The sequence below is a fragment of the Danio aesculapii genome, chromosome 3 (genome assembly GCF_903798145.1).
Source record: "Danio aesculapii chromosome 3, fDanAes4.1, whole genome shotgun sequence".
Classification (NCBI taxonomy): Eukaryota; Metazoa; Chordata; class Actinopteri; order Cypriniformes; family Danionidae; genus Danio; species Danio aesculapii.
In genome coordinates this window covers 17,785,474-17,807,323 of record NC_079437.1, presented here as the reverse complement: position 1 = coordinate 17,807,323, position 21,850 = coordinate 17,785,474, and the positions used below count along the sequence as shown (strand labels likewise).

The window sequence follows — 21,850 nt, the reverse complement described above, 5'->3', positions numbered from 1 at the left end:
ACACAATCCAGGGCTAGTACTGCAAGAGCTTTATATGGCCATTCGTTCATTTTCTGAACACACACAAACATATTTTAGATGAAATCCGCTCTTTTATCCCTCATAGACTGCAACAAGACATTCAGAGATTCACCAAAAACATTGCCGAAACACTCCATGTGACTTCAGTGGTTCAACTATAATCATACAAAGCTTCAAGAACACTTTTTCTGTGGCAAAACAAAACTGTAAATATGAATTTGCTCTTCTCTCCAGTGTCAGGTCAGGGTGCATGTTTAATACAGGCAATGCAAGTCAGCAGCGTAATATGCAAGAGTCTTATTGCTCGTCGTAAACATGCACCCAGTCTGACATGGAAGGCATAGCATTTTACAGATTTTTTCGGTGCACAAAAAGCTGTATATGATTACATGATGATTGAAAAACTGGAGTAACTAGTGAAGGGTGTATTTGTAACATTTTAAACACTTTTGTGAATCATTAAGGCTGGACACACCAAGTTGATTGTCGGTCATTGGGCAGTGTCGGGTCGACAATAAGCATCTGTCAGGCTAGTTTGTTTTACCTCAGAGGGAATTTGACCAATTCAGCATTTGCAATCTTGGCGGTCAGTGAAAGAGATCGTTCTGATTAACTGTTCAGCTATGAATCAGAGCACAAGAACAAAAACTAAAGTGACAAAACTAGTAAACAACGGAAGTCAAGAAGGATCCTAGACTTCGGAGGTCATTTGGTCACATTTCAAGGTCATTGTTAAACATTTTAAATATAATCCCATTAAAAATTCCCATTAGAGATCCCTCACATGCATTTCTAAAGTGTATAGCTTTGTGGAAAGCGTTTTCATCCTTCCCTGATTCCCTGAACTCGTTTTCACATTCATTCACACCATTTGGAGCCTTTGATATGTCAAAGGGAAGTATTTTCCAAGTCCACTTCCCATCACGTTGCGATGCTGACCAATTCCTCATAATGGTACAGTGACATTTAAAGATATACTCCTTCCCATAAGCACACATCCTCTGGAGATGATTATCATATTTGCACAAGGGAATTCCTCAGTGGTGAGTCAAGAAATACCGTGAAAATGTTGCGTTGTTTATGGTTTGTATGTGTGCAGCACTAGTTTCCAATTTCCCTTTGTGGAACTATAATACAGATACTGCCACCTGCTGGTATGGAGAGATCATACATTCTCATTTCACGTTGGTGTCGTCCATTTGGTGTGTTCACATACAGCTTTTTTGGACGTGACGAACTAGATGCAGCCAACGTGAAGCGACAACACAGTCAGTTTTCAGCCTGTATTTCTTTGATGTTGACATGCTGTGTCTCTGACATTAGTCTCAAACTAGTGATTCTGAGCATGTACCAACCTACCAAAATCATGGGGCCTCAGGAAATGAGGCTGTGATATATTGTAATTGCTGCAAAATATTCTGAAATTTCAATCATTTGCTGATAGATTGAGATTAGTCTTATATTTTGACTGTTCGGACTGATGGCAGAAGGTCTGGACTCCATTCCAGCTTTCATTGGCCAAAGATCATCCAAAAGGCTGCTTTGACTGGCATATGATAATGAATAATAATGTTTTACATTTATAAAGTGGTTTTGTTCGCCACTAAAAGAGCTTGGTGATTTGGAGGGAAAAATTTCTTTAAAGACCACCAGTATGCAGCATTCACCGATTTCATAACTGCTTATTGGCAGACAGAGCGATGAAGCCAATTGGTAGATATGAGAATGATTTGGATATCATAATGATGGGCAATGGGATGCTAATTGGCGGGTTTTGTCTGTCTATTTTTAAAGGGGTCATGAACTGGGAAAAAAGATGTCATTGTTTATAAAAATATCAAGTTAATTTCAGATATAAAAACTTTCATGGTCTAAAAAGAGAAAAAAATATGGAAGCCAATCTGCTAAAATGTGTAATGTGTCTTTATTTAGGCAAAAAGATATGTAAGAAATAAGGTACTGAACTTATAACTGTACCTTAAAATGTCCACAAAAGGTCCGTAGAAAACACCCCACACAGTTTCTCGACTGAAAAGACTAGCAGGTTTCATTTTTAGTCTCCAAAATGGCTTCTGTCACATCTATATTGTTGACTAATAGTAGCACATAAACACTTCTGCAAGCAGACGCGAATTATAAATGAAATAGTTGTTTATATTGAATAGTTTGTGGAGCTGGTAATGATTTAATTCTGAGTTATGAGGTTTTTCTGATGGCAAATCAGCCAAAAATAAAAGATACCACTTCGGTAGCAATTATTTAAACTTATAACACTCTCATAGATAAAGAGATACGATCAGTCAGGAAGCAATGTGTAGTCTGACATATTTCTTGTCTCTGAGAGGAGTCGAATCACATGCTGTAACAGACCAAAATACAGCTTGAACATGGAATTAAATGCACACTATAATTACAATGAAACAAGCTTAAATTTGATTCACACAACACCAAATAAGCACAACAAAACATCCTAATGGTGTCTCAAACGAGATAACATCAAGGTGAAAACTATATTTTTGTTGTGCACTTTCTTGCTTTTGTTTGTTGGATTTAGGGAAGAGTTTAGGTCAGCGATCTGCTTGTTGATCTGACAAGCACCCGCCTTCTCATGGTTATGTACAAGATGATTATCTAATGCATTTAATGAAGAATCATATTTCAGATTTGTAAAAATCCAGAAAGCTCCCTATAGAGGATTTGTCATGTGAACGTGCAACAAACTGTACTCGGAGCAATGGATTTCAGGTTGCGCCTGAAATTGTAAGCTGTGGCTAGGTTGGTGAATATTTATTGCATTACTTTGAAGTAGGGCTGCACGATCTTGGAAAATTGGACATCATCTGTGATAAATATTGCGAAATATATAGTTTGAACAGCACTATTTGACCATTTTCTAATAGTATTTAGGTACAGACATGGAATAATCACAATGCAAGAAATACCTTTCTTACTTTGCTTTGTCTCGTTTCTAGTCCAAATATCTAAAAAATAAATAAATAAATAAATAAATAAGATCAAGTAAAAATATTGTTTTGTTTTCAACTTCCAAAGAATGAAGCTAAAATAAGAATGAAGCTGAAATAAGAATGAAGCTAAAATAAGTTTTTCCTCAAAACAAGCAAAATTATCTGCCAGTGGGGTAAGTAAAATAATCTTGTTTTTGCTTTAAAATGTAGATATATGGACTAGAAGCAAGACAAACATTTTTTAAAAAGTAAGTTTACATTGCAATATCGATGCTGAAACTATATATGTTGCAGTCCTTCTTAAAGATGTTGCCAATATGATGTTTCTGGCCATTACACCACAGTCTGCAAACTAGAAGCCCACAGTGGAGAACCAAACCCAACAGATGCAGCCGTAACCGAGAGAAAGTATATCTGCGCATTAATGTGACAGCTTGTTACTGATGTTTATCACAAGGCCTATAATGACAGGCATCATTTAATCAAGATAACGGGAGTAAATATGAATGTGGAGGTTGTCAGGGTCGATGACAGACAGCCGCACGTTGAGTTACGATAGCTGTGAGCTGAAATCTGATGAATACAGGCTGAATGAATGCCGCAGTTGAAACATTTGTCAGAGCCACCGTCACCAAGATTCGGATTAAAATGGAGCGCTGACCTTGATCTGATGTGACAATAACGGCGCCTGTTTATTGACTCGGCTGTTTGTCCAAAAATGAGATCAGTGGAGGTGCGTCTAATTTGAAATTACCCTCTCACTTCCTTTACAAGGCCAGGAGCTTTTTGTAGGAATATTTTGCCAAGCTAGTTTGATTGTTTAACCTTATTTTAGGTTTTCTTTATCAACGATATAATGTACATCGACTTGGCCTAATAATGCATTCTGCAACAATTATTAATTTTAGTTTATCTTAATTTCATAATTTACTTGTACATACACTCACTGGCCACTTTATTAGGTAGACATGTCCTACTGCTTGATATTGCAAATTTCTAATCATCCAATCACATGGCAGCAACTCAATGCAGTTAGGCATGTAGACATGGTCAAGACGATCTGCTGCAGTGCAAACCAAGCATCAGAATGGGGAAAAAAGGTGATTTAAGTGACTTTGAACGTGGCATGATTGTTGGTGCCAGAAGGGCTGGTCTGAGTATTTCAGAAACTGCTGATCTACTGGGAATTTCACGCACAACCATCTCTATGGTTTACAGAGAATGGTCAGAAAAATAGAAAATATCCAGCGAGTGGCAGTTCTGTGGGCGCAAATGCCTCGTTGATGCCAGAGGTCAGAGAAGAATGGCCAGACTGGTTCTAGCTGATAGAAAGGCAACAGTAACTTCAATAACCACACGTTACAACAGAGCAATGCGGAAGAGCATCTCTGAACACACAACACATCCAACCTTGAGGCGTATGGGCTACAGCAGCAGAAGACCACACCGGGTGTCACTCCTGTCAGCTAAGAACAGGAAACTGAGGCTACAATTCACACAGGCTCATCAAAATTGGACAATAGAAGATTAGAGAAAAAAACTTTGTCTGGTCTGATGGGTCTTGATTTCTGCTGCGACATTCAGATGGTAGGGTCAGAATTTGTCACCAATCAACATTAACGCATGGATTCATCCTGCCTTGTATCAACGGTTCAGGCTGGTGGATGGTGGTGTAATAGTGTTAGGGGATATTTTCTTGACACACTTTGGGCCCATTAGTACCAATTGAGCATTGTGTCAACACCACAGCCTACCTGAGTATTGTTGCTGACCATGTCCATCCCTTTATGACCACAGTGTACCCATCTTCTGATGGCTACTTCCAGCAGAATAACGCGTCATGTCATAAACCGCGAATCATCTCAGACTGGTTTCTTGAACACAACGAGTTCACTGTACTCAAATGGCCTCCACAGTCACCAGATCTCAATCCAATAGAGCACCTTTGAGATGTGGTGGAACGGGAGATTCACATCATGGATGTCCCGCCGAAATGTCTTCGGCAACTGCATGATGCTATCATGTCAATATGGACCAAAATCTCTGAGGAATATTTCCAGTACCTTGTTGAATCTATGCCACAAAGGATTAAGGCAGTTCTGAAGGCAAAAATGGGTCCAACCCGGTACAAGTAAGGTGTACCTAATAAAGTGGCCAGTGAGTGTAATTAAAATCTCAAAAAATGCAAAAAAAAAAAAAAAAAAAAACAGAAAGCATTTATAAGCTTATACATTACAATACACAAATTACAAATGTATAATTACACTTAAAAGTTAAAAAAATATTAAATATTATTTTACAAGCATTTCTTTACACCTTATTTAAAGCAGTGTATTCAGTATCACTGAGTAACTATCACACTGTCAATCCATACCTGTAGTTGTATTAATTGTTCTTTTTTGGTTTCAGTTTTTATTTTAGTTGTAATATTTTTTTAATACGCTTATATACCTTTTATAAATTAAGTCTGTTTGTATAAAAATTATTTTAGGCAGCAATTTTTTAATATCTATTTTAGCTTAATTTCAGCACTTTATTTAATTATAGATATTTTTGTTTACGGTTTTAGTGAATCATAAACCATCCCTTTTACATAGCCATAATCTTTTTTTAGTTAGTTAAATTTTTAAGAGTCTTTTAGCTCTTGCATTGCTTGCTTGCCAGTAATCTGCTGTATCTGTGCAGTATTTAGTTTTATTTCATCTGATAGGTCAAGCGCAGGAAGAGAGCTCATTACTTTGGCCTAGTATTTCCCTTTTTTTCTCTTGATATTACACTCATCTCCAGTGGATGTGTGTTTATGGGAAGGAGTACATCTTTAAATGTCACTGTACCATTATGAGGAATTGGCCAGCATCGCAGCGTGATGGGAAGTGGACTAGGAAAATAATTCCCTTTGACATATCAAAGGCTCCAAATGGTGTGAATGAATGTGAAAACGAGCTCAGGGAAGGATGAAAACATTTCCACAAAGCTATACACTTTAGAAATGCATGTGCGGGAACTTTAATGGGAATTTTTAATGGGATTATATCTAAGATGTTTAACAATGACCTTGAAGTGACCAGTGCATAGAATAACAGACTCCAGACTTAGAAAAACAGATTTATACAGAGAAATGTCTGTCTATGGGCGGCACAGTGGCTCAGTGGTTAGCACTGTCGCCTCACAGCAAGAAGGTCGCTGGTTCAAGCTGGGCAGTTGACATTTCTATGTGGAGTTGGCATGTTCTCCCCATGTTCACGTGGGTTACCGCCGGGTGCTCCGTTTTCCCCCAAAATTCCAAAAACATGTGGTATAGGTGAATTTGGTAAACTCAATTGTCCGTAGGGTATGTGTGTGAATGAGCATGTTTCCCAGTGATGGGTTGCAGCTGGTAAGGGCATTCGCTGTGTAAAACATAGGCTGGCAGGTCATGCTTTGGTGACCCCAGATTAATAAAGGGACTAAGCCAAAAAGAAAATGAATGAATATAATTAGAGGTCCAAATAACAATCATTAGTTCTACCCTTATAATGGTGATTATTGTGTTTCACTCTGTGTTTAGAGGTACTGCTTGAAGACACTACGGTATATGTGCCCTAAGGAGTGAGCGCATCTTTAGTGAGCACACAGATATGTTTGCTGCAAGTGATGAATTGCTGTTCAGTCACTTTAGCTTGCCCAGAGAGAAGTCCTTATTGATTTATGCAACTTTTTTAAATAGCACATTTTTTTTCTGGCCTCCACCTTCGACAACAAAACCTCACATTCATTATCGCTTAAGTTCTTTATCTTTTGTTTCTGTGCTATAATTATCTTTCTCTGGATGAGTGCCGGTTTGAGGAATGCCCTTATATGGAGCTGTTTTGGGTGTGTATTATGCAAATTATTAACCTCATGCATGCGGGCGTTTATTAATAAAACTTCAAATTAGGCATACAGAACCTTTCTGCTATTATACATTGAATGATTCGCTTTATGTATATCGTACTTTCCTTTTCACATTTAAATTTTTTTATTTTATTCATTCAATCATTTTCCTTCGGCTTAGTCCCTTTATTCATTAGGGGTCACCACAGCGGAATGAACCACTAACTTATCCAGCATATGTTTTACGCAGCCCTTCCAGCTGCAATCTAGTACTAGATGCACTTTTACTATTTAAAGGACAAAAAATAAGGCGGCACATGATCTAACAGGGTTATACAGTAACCTTTTATAGTAACTAAACACTATAAATCATTTATTAAGCATTAGCATCTAGTGAACTCATTATTTGTTAAGCATTACAGCTACATTAATAAACGCTAGTAAGCAGTTTATAACTGCAGCTACAAATGAGCTATTCTTGACTTATAAACACATTTATAATGTGCTTAATAATTGTACTTTCATACTTCGTGATACTAAAGTATCGTATTATCTACAAACCGTCTGTGTATAAGAGTAATTGGAGGTTTTTAAGATCATTCAGAATGAGTTAGTAAATGATTACTAAACTATTCAAATTTACATTTATATATCTTATTCAGGCATATATTAATGGTTACTATGTATGTTAATAAATGCTTTATTAACTCAACTTCATGCAGTTTTGAGACCTAAAGTGAGGACTATTTATGCTTTTTAAACCCCTTATAAATGACAATTAAAGGCTCAGTATCAAATGAACAATAATCTTTGTAATCTTATCTAAAAAGTAAAATTACTATAAAGTTTAAGCATTGCTGAATAACAGGAGTGTCAAAATACAACATAAAATTGGATAAAACAAAAACATTCTAATAATTTAACAATATAATAGGATGCAATGTTGAAACTGTACAGTAATTTTATTTTAGATAAATAAATAAAGATTTATTTTTTATTTGATACAGTTTCAATAAATGAATAATGTCGTTTATGCTCTTTTGTCATGTTTAGAGTGTAACTGAGCCTTTAATTGCCATTTATAAGGGATTTATAAAGCATAAATAGTCCTCTGTAGATTAGGTCACAAAACTGGATGAAGTTGAGTTAATAAAGCATTTATTAACATACAAATTAACTATCAGTATATGCCTGAATTATAAATGTTAATTTCAATAGTTTATAAATCATTTACTAACTCATTCTGAATGATCTTAGATAAACACCAACTATGCTTAAATAACTGGTTTGTAAATAATGCAATATTTATAGTAGTAATGAAAAATAAATCATTAACAAAGTATGAAAGTGCAATTATTAAGCACATTATAGATGTGCTTATGAGTCAAGATTACAGCATTTGTAGCTGTATTTATAAACTGCTTACTAACGTTTATTAATGTAGAGTTAATGCTTAACAGATAATGAATTCACTATTTGCTCATGATTAACAGATGATTCATAGTGTTATGGGTATGTTTTGAGCACAACATGCACTAAACCAATCAGAGTCTGACCAAAACACCTATGAATGCACAAAGTGGTGCAAATGAACTTACTATTTAAACAACATGGCGCAAAGCAAGAAAATTAGGGTTGCGTTGGTCTAAAATAGCAACAAATCATGCCAAACATATCATGCGCTAGGTGTATGATAGGGCCAGGGGACTTGAAACTTTGCAGACTGTTAGCTATATGCCTCCTCTGTTAAAGCCACTAAGGCAAAATAAGTGTTGGGGGTGTTTATTTCTTTGCTTGGTTGTTATTGAATGTTTGTTTTTGTTTTGTGCACATTTGTAAAAAATTCCTATGAATAATTAACAGTGCCTAAAAAACTCCAAATTCACTAACAGAAGAACAAGTTTAAAAAAAAAGCCCTTTCATTCATTCATTTTCTTTTCAGCTTAGTCCCTTTATTAATCTAGGGTCGCCACAGCGGAATGAACCGCCAACTTACCCAGCATGTGTTTTACACAGTGGATGCCCTTCCAGCTGCAACCCATCACTGGAAAACATCCATACACACTCATTCACACACATACATTATGGCCAATTTTAGCTAACCCAATTCACCTACTGTATATACCAAATGTCTTTGGACTGTGGGGAAAACTGGAGCACCCAGAGGAAACCCACGCCAACGGGGAGAACATGCAAACTTCTAAAGAATTAGGCTGACATTTTCTTGAGAATTTTAAATCTGCATATAAATACGTAAAAAGTACGCAATTATTAGTGTGTATATGAGACCAAATGTTTCTGGGTCCAAGACTCTACTCATTTGAATTGAAAAATATCCCTCTCAATACACTCAAAAAAATAACTTCATTGGATAAACTCAATTTAACCGAGGGCAGGATTTCCATCCAATAAATTTGTTTAGCACCAACTAAAAAAAAAACGATTTACACAGTTAAATGCAAATGAATTGTTCCAACATGATTTTAGCAAATAAAAGTTTAAATACATTTATGTTTATTTAACTTAAACTCAAAGGTCTGATAATATCACGTATGTCTATTATGTGTCGTATTTCGAAGTCTCTTAGTTTTACTTGAAGTTATCCTAATTGAACTAAAAAGCCATTTGAGACTGATCTCAGAACTCATTTTAGGACAGCTAATGCTCACTTAGCAAAGCCATAAAACTGTATTTTTGCTAATTAAGCTGCAACACCCAAAGCGGGGCTTCTGCAAGGTTGTTATCTCAAAACTCAAAGCATTACATGAAAATCCTCTAAATCTTCAAACTGAAGTGAAGATTAAACTCTAACAAGTCTTTCTGTTAACTTTAAGATTACTTTAATTGTCAACATTTCCCTCTCTTAATTCAATCCCACGCAAAGCATTCTGGGAACTATAAATCCCCTAACCAGGTAGTTGGACCAACACAATTCCTTTATGTTGTCCTAACACAAAACGCTTAAGTTAACTTAATGGTTTACAAATTTAAGTGGACTGAACATAAAAAAAATAAATTGGCCAGAGAAATTTCAAGAATTGTGTTGTTTCAGCTCATTTTAAATAAGTAGTTTGAACAAGCAGCAGTAATCGTTTTGTGTGTGTGTGTGTGTGTGTGTGTGTGTGTGTGTGTGTGTGTGTGTGTGTGTGTGTGTGTGTACCACTCCATTTAACCAGTGTCTAATCAAATGACATTTAAAACTGAACATCAGACAAAATCACTAGTCTCAAGACTTAATGCATCCCAGACACAAACATTTTAACTATTTATAAAAGATGAATCACTGCATGACCATTTGAGATTATGGATTTAAATATTACAGTACATTTTCAGTAGTAGCAAATATTAGTACCATTTGTTGTTTGCAGTCAGAAACTATTACATATATTGCTATTACAGAAACTATTACAAACTTAACAGTTCTTGGCACACTATTTAAAACTCATACACCATATCAACATCAGTCAACAGGAACATTGTCTCTGTGCCTTTTTCCTCTCTTTTTTTCCTCCACTAGAGGGTGTTGAACGCTTCTTTGAGATCTGAAGCAGTGTATTAAGAGATTTGATCAGCCCAGCAGAAGGCCCATTTAATCTGCATATATTAAGACACTGTATAAACAATAGGCATATCTTTAATAAGAGCACTGCGGGATAATAAGCGGAGCGTGATGGTGGAGCTCTTCATGCCAGGCTGGATGTTTGATAATCTGGTGAACGCTCCTCACTTTCACAGAGGGCTGAATCAGAGAGATCACTAATCTGAGCACAAACTTCGGGACGCGCAAGGACACTGACACACACTAAACCCACAGAGAATCAAAGAGTGTGAGGGAGAGGATAAATGATTACTGATTACTGGATTACTGCTCTTAAAGGTGAAGCTTTTATTTTGTGCGCCACTGGAGAGAATTGGGGAAAATGATGATGGCTGTTTCTGCATCTACTTTCCCCTGTGTTTTATTGGTTGGATAAGTGGATGGCCCCACTCACATTTGAGGCAATTTGGTTGAGCCGTTGCGACGTTCACTTTTAAATATGCAGATATGCTTTTTTTACTTTGAAATTTAAAGAATAAATAAATAATGCAATCATTCTTTTAATAAAAATAGTTGTATTTATTGACTGATTTATTTTTAGAAATACATTTTTTTAATTAATTTATACATATTTTATATATGTTTTTTTATACATGACAATTTTTATAAGTAGATTAACTTATAAAAATGTCAACTGCATATATTATATTATATTCATTCATTCTTTTTCCTTCAGCTTAGTCCCTTTATTCATCAGGGGTGGCCACAGCGGAATGAACCGCCAACTTATCCAGCATGTGTTTTACGCAGCAGATGCCCTTCCAGCTGCAACGCGGTACTAAGAAACATCTATGCACACTCATTCACACACATACACACCTATAGCGAATGTCTTTTAGACTGTGGGAGAAACCAAAGCTCCCGGAGGAAACCCACGTCAACACGGGGAGAATATGCAAACTTTTTATACTACCTAAATTGAAAGTATACTAAGCTTTTTCTTTCTAGGCTGGTTCTCACTTTCCGTTAGAGACAAAAATTGCCTTCAAAACGTAGTCAAGACTTGCTCCAAGATTATTGGTTTGACTCTGCAGAGTCTAGCAGAGTTACATGAACAGCAAATGATAAGGAAAATTCAAAGTGTGATAGGAGATGTTTCCCATCCTCTGAAGCCTTTTTTTTTTGTATTGTTGCCTTCTGAAAGAAGGTTTAGAAGCATCGAAATGCTCTTCTAATAGATAAAATTTCACATTTGTTCCTGAGGCAATTAGGCTTTATAACCTTACATTTGTTTATAACATCTTACAAGTTTTACATTTTTAATGTATGGGTCCTTTCTGATTGTTTTTTAGTACTATTTATAAAGTTATTATGAAGCATGCTGGATTGTGTTTTTTTTTATATTGTTCGTAAGTGATTTTGACTCTTATGTGTTTGTTGTATTATGATGCTATTGCCCTAATTTAATTGCCCCTGGTGTTGTGGGCTAAAGGAACGTTTTTAGGATTTAGAGATTAGGAATGTTTTCAAATGTAAAAAATAAATAAATAAATAAATAAATAAACAAAAAGATTCAGTAATTGTTCCCTTTAAAACATACAGTATATGTATATATATATATATATATATATATATATATATATATATATATATATATATATATATATATATATATATATATATGTATATATATATATATATATATATATATATATATATATATATATATATATATATATATATATATATATATATATATATATATTCATCTGTTTAGTTAGTTAGTTATTATTTTATATCTTATTATTTATTTGTTTATTTATTTTATTTTACTTTTTGCATGACAGGAATGACAGTGAGTATTGTATGATGGCAATTCTATGCCAAAAATAATCGAGCACACCGGCAATGTTTACGAGCGAGGAGAAGTGAACCGAGAAAAGATTACAGACCTACACGCGAGGAAACTAGTACTCGCGCACCCACAGGGGATGTTCATGCGCTGAACTAATCTGGTGAGAGGAAATGGGTGCTCGCGAGCGAGGTTCCGAAAAGGGAGGGTAACCAATAGTTTAGAGATAACAATTTTACCAAGTCCCACCCTAAGACTGACAAAAATCCATAAAGTTTTTGTCAATAATCTTCTTGCGGTTCACTTCTCCTCGCGTGTAAAGATCACTGGTGCGTTTGATTATTTTTGGCATAGAATTGCCATCATAGTTTTGTTTTTATATCAAGAATTGAAAGCACACTGTCATAAAAATGTCAAGTTTAAATATTATATGCTTCTTTTTTTGTGTGGTAAAACTTTCTGAACATATCATTATTTTCTAAATACTGTATAAATAAACCTAATAATTTATGTATTTATTGAGCATTGGAAGTTGAATGGGTAATTATATTATATTATATTATATTATATTATATTATATTATATTATATTATATTATATTATAATATATTATATTATATTATATTATATTATATTATATTATATTATGAAGAATTTGTTACATAATTATATTAAACATGGTGTCTAAATTTACTAGCAATTATTTTCTCTAATTGTTTACTGATAATTAAAATAATATTGTTTGTGCCACAGTAATGACAATGCTGAGGTAATTGTATAAAAGTTTCAACAATACAATTATTGTCATGAAAACAAATCATGCATATTTTGCAATAAAATGATTGCTTAAGATTTAACCCAAATGCAGGGAGAAACCTTCTGATCATTTCTGATGGACCAATCATATTTAAACCTGTTTGATTCCGTAACCCTATTACCTCCCGCACATCACAACTGGCTGTACGTGTGGAAGTATGAATAATGCACCACAGCATCTGCATTCATAGCAGTTACAGCAGCAATTTATATCAATAACATTTCTCCCAGCTGTTATAGCACATGTAAATGTAATCAATCAAGCCCGTGCACTGGAATTAGTGTGTAATAGGTGCACTGATACGTCACAACTACTGGGAGAAAAATGAGATTGTAAATATATTTTTTGGTTTCCTCTTCATGGCTATTTGTGTAAAAAGTAACCAGGCCATACAGACCATGTGTTGTGTTTTTTTGTCCTGCTAGTAAGCATGATGTGCAATCTGACAACTGCTGTGCTGAAGTCTGTCACTGTAAAACAACACAGCTCTAGCCTGCATTTACAAATAATAATGAGCTTTCATCAGATTCACTGCATGTTTTAATATGCTTCATTTGTCTGTTTGACATATACCTGAACTGAACCGGCGTATTATGAAGCCAGATCAGGCTCAAAAATAAAAGTAGATCTACAAAATATTATTCATACATCCACAACACAAGTCATATTTACAAAATGCAACAATTTGTAAGTTCAAAACATGATTCATAAATACACAAATCCAATTCGTAAGTTTAAAACACGGTTCCTCAATACAAAAATACAATTCATAAATTCAAAACACGATTCGTCAATACAAAAATCCAATTCATAAATTCAAAACACGATTCGTCATTAGTGAAGTTTTTTTTCCCTCTCCGCTGTCGCCACTGGCTTGCATGTTTCAGGATCTGTAGAGCTGCGCATCGTTGGATTTGCTCTTCAATATTTGGACTCTCAGTAGTGATTATTAAACCACACTGAACTGAGCTCAACTGAACTGAACTTAAACACTACAAACTGAACTACACTGTTCCTATTTACTGTGACCTTTTATGTGAAGCTGCTTTGACACAATCTACATTGTATAAGCGCTATACAAATAAAGGTGAATTGAATTGAATTGAATTGAATACACAAATCCAATTCATAAATTCCAACACGATTCGTCAATATAAAAATCCAATTCATATATTCAAAACACGATTCGTCAATACAAAATTCCAATTCATAAATTCAAAACACGATTCGTCAATACAAAAATCCAATTCATAAATTCAAAACACGATTTGTCAATACACAAATTCAATTCATATATTCAAAACACGATTCATCAATACAAAAATTCAATTCATAAATTCAAAACACGATTCGTCAATACAAAAATCCAATTCATATATTCAAAACACGATTCGTCGGTACAAAAATCCAATTCATATATTCAAAACACGATTCGTCAATACACAAGTCCAATTCATAAATTCAAAACACGATTCGTCAATACAAAAATCCAATTCATAAATTCAAAACACGATTCGTCAATACACAAATCCAATTCATAAATTCAAAACACGATTCGTCAATACAAAAATCCAATTCATAAATTCAAAACACGATTTGTCAATACAAAAATCCAGTTCATAAATTCAAAACACGATTCGTCAATACAAAAATCCAGTTCATAAATTCAAAACACGATTCGTCAATACACAAATCCAATTCATAAATTCAAAACACGATTCGTCAATACAAAAATCCAATTTGTAAGTTTAAAACATGATTCGTCAATACACAAATTAAATTCATGAATTCAAAACACGATTCGTCAATACAAAAATCCAATTCATAAATTCAAAACACGATTCGTCAATACAAAAATCCAATTCATAAATTCAAAACACGATTCGTCATTACACAAATCCAATTCATAAATTCAAAACACGATTCGTCAATACAAAAATCCAATTCATAAATTCAAAACACGATTCGTCAATACAAAAATCCAATTCATAAATTCAAAACACGATTCGTCAATACAAAAATCCAGTTCATAAATTCAAAACACGATTCGTCAATACAGAAATCCAATTTGTAAGTTTAAAACACGATTCGTCAATACACAAATTAAATTCATGAATTCAAAACACAATTCGTCATTACACAAATCCAATTCATAAATTCAAAACACGATTCGTCAATAGACAAATCCAGTTTCTAAATTCAAAACACGATTCATAAATACAGAAATACAATTTGTAAATTGGAGTTCATGTTTTAAATATCTGAAATTGGGAATTATCTGGCAATTTAGACTTTTTTTAAGACACCAGTTTACATTTCGCCGGTTCATAGACTTTTCCAAAAAATTGGGTTCACGTTTGGCAATTCTGAGTTAATACATGGCAATTCAGTTTTTCCCCAAATTATGAGTTTACATCTTCCAATTCTGACACTTTATTTACGAGTTTATAATTGAAATACTGACTTTTTCCCCTTCTGAATTCTGTTTTTCTTTTCTTATAATTCCCATTTTGCAGTTGTGAGTTTATATCTGATAATTTTGACTCTTTTGAATTTACACAGTTCTTTTCCACATAATTAGCTTTACATTTTGCAATTCTAACCTTTCTTCTAAGAATTGAACCTATTTCATAGACATGCACGCTTCTTTGAGAAGAAGATTATGAGTTCATATCTCACAATTGTCGTTCAGAATTCAAATAAACTTTTCTTCACATTTAATTTACATATTGCAGTTTTGACGTTGTCCTTGCAATTCTTTTTTTTTTTTTTTTTTTTAGAGTTTAAGTTAGTTTGCAGTTCTGGGTGACATGGTGGCTCAGTGGTTAGCACTGTCGCCTCACAGCAAGAAGGTTGCTGGTTCGAATCCTGGCTGGGCCACTTGGCATTTCTGTGTGGAGTTTGCATGTTCACCTTGTGTTCGTGAGTGTGTATGCATGTTTCTCAGTACTGGGTTGCAGATGGAAGGGCATCCAGTGTGTAAAACATATGCTGGATAAGTTGGCGGTTCATTCTGCTGTGGCTGATGAATACACGGACTAAGCCGAAGGAAAATTAATAACTGAATACGTTTGCAGTTCTGTTTACATCTGCTAATTACATTTTTTTAATTCAAATTTGCATGTCACAATTCAATTTTTCTCAGATATAAATTTTAAATTGTGCAATTCTAAATTTGTCTTGTAGATTTTACATATTTTCTTCTTAGAATTAAAATTTCCCAATTCCATTTTTTTTTGTTCATCAGAACTTTCATAAGAATATTTATAAGTCTTGTAATTCTTGTGGAATGTAATAATTGTGGAAAGTGTGCAATCATACAAATACCTTGGCACAATTATTGACTCTAAACTTTCCTTTGATGAGAATTGTGCAGCAGTGTGTAAAAAGGGGCACGTGTGACTATTCTGTTTGAGAAAGTTAAATCATTTCCATATTGATAAACACATGATGATTTTATTTTACCATGCTTTTCTTGAATCCGTTTTATCCTTTGCTTTGGTGTCATGGTTTGGGAATCTCTCTGTCAAGAATAAAAACTCACTAAATCAAATAATTAAGTGGTCCAGTAAGCTGACCGGGGTGTCACTAGCCAATCTAGAGGCTGTGTACACCAGGCAGCTAAAGAGAATCACAAATTCAGTTTTAAGTGACACTGCTCATCCTCTACATTCAGAGTTTCAGCTCCTTCCTTCTGGTCGCAGGTTTCTAGTATTAAGCTGTAGAACGAAATGATACAAAAATAGTTTCATACCAGCAGCCATTAGACATTTAAATAAGGCATAGACTAAAACAGAGGTATTTCGGTGACTTGTATATTTTCGATTGTTTTAAACATTTATTTGGGGGGGGGGGGGGGGGGGGGGGCACTTGAAGTGATTATTTATTCTTTATAAGTGTTTCTATGTTTATGTTTATGTTATGAGGACTCTTGACTGCAAACCAAATCTACCTTCAGGTATAAATAAAGTAACCCAACCTAACCTAACCTATTCTGACTTTCACAAGTCTGACTGTTTTTCTCAGAACTTTGAGATACAAACCCCAAATTTTGCCATTTTTAAGATTTATTTTTTTATTGGTTTATAATATTTCACTATTTCACAGTTTTTTTTATAAATTAATTTGCCACCTGAGTGAGCAGAAGAAACTTTCAAAAACACTGAAATAATCTTCTCAGCCCCAAAGTTTTAGCACAGAAGTGTATAACCATAGCATATGAACCTGTAATATGGGGTCAGTGCCAGAATAAAGTCATTACCACAAGCTCCTCGGCCACACGAGACCATCAGATGAGGTGAAAGAAACCATCAGGCTGCAAGCATGACATACTAGGAGGGATTACAGCGGGATTACATGCTGTCTGGCTCATGAGACACAGTAAATTTGGTCAGCATGTTAAAAGTGTCATCTCCGTATCACAACTAAAGCCATTCAAAGACCTGAATCCCTTTAAAAACAGCACAGACCGATGGATAAATCAGCATGTCAATACCGTTGGATCTGAGACTATAAAGGAAGAGTAAGTCAAAAAAGAAAGATGATAAATGAAAGCTCAAATTAACCTCGATTTTACGTGAGATTTTTTTATCTATCCATACTGGTGGCTTAAACGAGCTTTAAAATCCAGTAACGTAACATTAAGGCCAGTGTTTCCAGCATCTATTGCCTATTGAGTTTTCATGTCAGGGATTAGGCTAGACGCTCGGTAAAAATAAAGGGCAAAAAGGCGTAAGTTAGGGGTCATAAATCTCCATTTGTTGAGAAAGGAGGATTTTTTTTTCAGTGTCCACCATCTGTTGGCTGCTCTTAGGACAGCAGCTGGGTAACTGCCGAACATGACTTCAAACGTGCAAACTCTAATGGTCTCTAATGTTTAATACAAGAATAGTTTTAAAAGGTTTGCTGATGCATTAATGCCGAACGACAACAGAAGAAGTCTGATGTCTGGATTATGAAGTATTATAGCAATGTTGTTACATGGATGAAACTGATCCGTTTACAGTACCACACCTTTTGGTCTGTGTGTGCACAACAGTCCATATGCATCATCAGTGTGTACACTTGAAAACAATGTAAAACTACTCACAACCCATTATTTGATCTATTTCTTAATTTTATCCATTCATTTTCCTGAAGTTATCCATTGGACATTTATTGGAAGATTGGAGTTACAGTACATGGCAGAATGTTACAAAAAGTTGTCAAAAAAGAGTATTGAAAATGAAAATAAAATGAAAATTGTCTTACAGTCTGGAGAAAGTTTTGACAGATAAAAGATCATTTAATTGTCAATTCGAGTGTCGTTTCCTCTTTTAAAACACCATGCATACATGAATAAGGAACAATATGACCATGAAATGTAATAATTATTTGATATTATTATAAATATTATATTTGTATAAATTATAAATATTTGAAGATATTTTGATAATTTTCGTAGAACATTTAGATTTAGTCAGGCAGCAGATGCTTTTGTCCAATACGACTTACAAATGAGGAGACATTCATCGGTTCAACATGAAGAAACAAGATGTGCTAATTTTAATTAACATTAAAAATTGTTTTAGCAGAAACTGCTGTACTTGTTTATTTATTTTTTTTAAAAAGTCAATGACTACGAGCATTTTGAGATTTAAAAAAATAAATACCGGTGGCTCTTTGAGGTATTATGAAGTGAAACAATCAGTCTGTGCAAGAAACTGAATATTATTTATGGGAGTAAAACCTTTAATCCACAGCCTCAAGCAAATGGTCACATAGAGGTGAATTTATTTAGGGATCACCTTTTTTCTAATTCTGAACGCTGCCAGAAATAAAGCATTTAGATCTCAGTTATCTTTTTGTGGTTATGAAAGTATTGTTTAATTTTTATCTTTCTGAAGGAATCAAATCTGATTCCAGATTCTGAAGGTTCGCTTTATATACTGTAAATGTCAGTTTAGTATTCTGTTTGTAATTTCTTTTGGTTTAGTCCTGGGGTCCGCTTTTTTGTACCTCGCTTAAATGATCTAAGATGAATTGGCAGATCCTGGATCTTTTAATCTTGATAACTGATCTCTGGCTAATTTGGTTTTTCCAACATGTTTGCGAATCAGATTAAAATGTCTGGATGAACTGATGAGATTGTTGCGTGTGTAGTGAAGGACAAATCTATCGAAATCATGATCGGCAATGCAACGATTGGCTGACAGTACAGCAGTGTAATGACATCACCTGATTAATATTCAATTATCCATGTGAGCAAAACTATATAAAATTCATACTAAACGGTTTGTTAAATGTGACACGCAATAACTCTCCACATTTATTTTGGGCTGCAGGCTTTACACTTTCATGTGTCAACAGTATTTAGCAATTTATTTAGTTTTACTTATAAAGCTGATTTTTTTCTTAGGCCTGTTCAGTTGTTAATAACTGGCTGCTTAAATACATTTTGCATCAAAAAAGCATTTTAATATTGGTAAAGGTGTCAGCAACTTTTATGAAGCATAAAATCACCATCATATTAGCTGTCAAAACATGTGGATGACTGCATAAAACATTATTAATTTCCTTAAAAAAAAAAAAAAAAAAAATTGAGAATATTGCCCATGTCTGTTGTCATACACAAATTGTACTAAAGCTGGGTCAGTACCTCAAAATAGTACATCTAAAAAGTCCATATTAATAAATGTTCTCTTTGAAACCCTTGGGGAGAGAACATCCTGTTTTTGTACTTTTATTTCGTAGTGTAGATAGCATAACAGTTTTATTTATAATTTAGCAAAAACTATATTTATATCATTTTTTTAAACTATTTTACTATTTTCCCCAGTATATGTAATCTATAGGTCACTACTGTAACCTACTTTCAGTATTACCTTTGCTTGAAAAGACCGATCTAATCCTGTTTATATAAAATAAGTCTGCTCCTGAGCCAAGGCCTGCTTACTTTTTATGTTTATTATTTCTTGTCTATAATGAATGGAATTGGCATTAACCATGCATAAATAATAAATGGCATAATAAATGGCATAAATTAATAACTCCCAATATTCCCGTCCAATCAAATCATGCTTAGAAAAATTGCCTCTGACAGACTGAACTCAAAGCATGGACACTTAATAAATGCAGCAAACATGTATAGTGTGGAAGCACTGTGTCCAAGCAAAGTGACCAAGAAGATACAAAATCACTCACATGCGCAAATTGCATATAATGTCTACACAAGTTTGGTTTGTTGTGCCAAATGCTGGTCACCTGTGATTTGTTAGTCAGGGTTTCCAATGCATAACTTAAGCATCTAACTTACCTTTAGACTTACTTTTTTACTTTTCAAAGAAAATGCACCTGCCTAAGCTAGGTTTTTAATTTGCATGGTACACGGTGGAAACATTTTGACAACATAAAATGCTGGGTTCTACACAATTTCTTTATCCAACACAAATCATTTAAGCGGATTGAACATAAAACAATTAAATTGTCACAAACAAATCTCAATAATTGTGTTGTTTCAGCTCATTTTAAGGACAAGCAGCAAAATATGCTTTTAAATAAAAAATACTGGGTTCCACACAATTGCTTCATGTTGTCCCCCAAAAAATTTTAAGTTAACAAATTTAAGTGGATTCAACATAAAACATTAGGTTGTCCCAAAAACAACTTATTTTAAATAAGTAGTTTGAACAAGCAGCAAAAGTTATTCTTAGTGTATTTTAGAAGAGCTAATTTTTATTGATACTTTGAGTAGTATTTACAAATTTTACTCTACTTGAACTACATTTTTTGGCAAGTCCCTTTACATGAGTATTTATTTTTAGTACCACTGATTAAACCTCAGTACCCCCTTTGTAATTCCTGCCCATTTGTGTGTGTGTGTTTTCCTACACCCAGGCAGTAGGCGACTGAGATGGGCGTTCATCTAGGCTGTCTCAGCGACACACTGTGGCTGCCAGTGCTGCTGCTGCTGTCTGTCTGCTCCGTGCCCCGCTGCCAGTGCCGACCGTTCGGGATGGTGGAGCCCACCGTCAATGTGGCGGTGGTGTTCAGCGGCTCCGCCTACCAGACGGAGATCAAGGGCCGACTGAGCCGCGAGAACTTCCTGGACCTGCCGCTGGAGGTGAACCCCATCACTGTGCTGGTCAACAACACCAACCCGCGCACTCTACTGACGCGCATCTGCGACACGCTGGCTGCTAACAGGGTGCACGGGGTGGTCTTTGAAGATAACATTGGGTCCGAGGCCGTGGCACAGATCCTGGACTTCATCTCCACGCAGACAGCCGTGCCCATCGTGGGCATCAGTGGGGGGTCGGCTGTCGTCCTGCCTCACAAGGTCAGAGTCGAGCACCGTGCCAGTTCCGCTTGACCCGCATGGTTAAACTCTTGATTTCTGTGTGTTCACACTAAGATAAGATTCCCACAGAGCTCTTTCATGGTCCGCATCTAAGATTGGTAAGGAGTAATGTACAGTCAGCATGCAAATAAATCCTGACAGGGGTCAGCGAACCCTGATGCAAGGTCTTGAATCACCCAGAAGGGGTTTAGTTTTGGCTGACTCTACACTATCTGGCTAATTACATGGCTGTCTAGCAAATAAATAGATAAAGGGATGTCAAATATAGATTTTTTTTACTAGATGTCAGTGATTGAAAAGAAATTGAGAGCGCTCCAAGACATATGAAACTATAGCAAAGCTGTGTAAGTGATAATTGTCAAATATATGAAGTTTAATGGTAATTATGCAGAAAATATTAGACTCCAGAATGTAGCACTCAAATCATGATAAAAGGGATTGTTTACCCCAATATTACAATTCTGAC

General features: G+C 34.9%; 1 protein-coding gene across 1 annotated transcript in view; it reads left to right on the top strand.

The window, feature by feature from the left end:
- The window catches only part of grin2ca (glutamate receptor, ionotropic, N-methyl D-aspartate 2Ca), a 132,108-nt gene that overhangs the window by 18,854 nt on the left and 91,404 nt on the right, over positions 1 to 21,850 (top strand). Inside the window, exon 2 of the mRNA XM_056453293.1 lies at positions 20,922 to 21,363. Within this exon, the coding sequence (XP_056309268.1) occupies positions 20,938 to 21,363 (426 nt within the window). The 5' untranslated portion in view covers positions 20,922 to 20,937. The remainder of the gene's footprint in view (positions 1 to 20,921; positions 21,364 to 21,850) is intronic.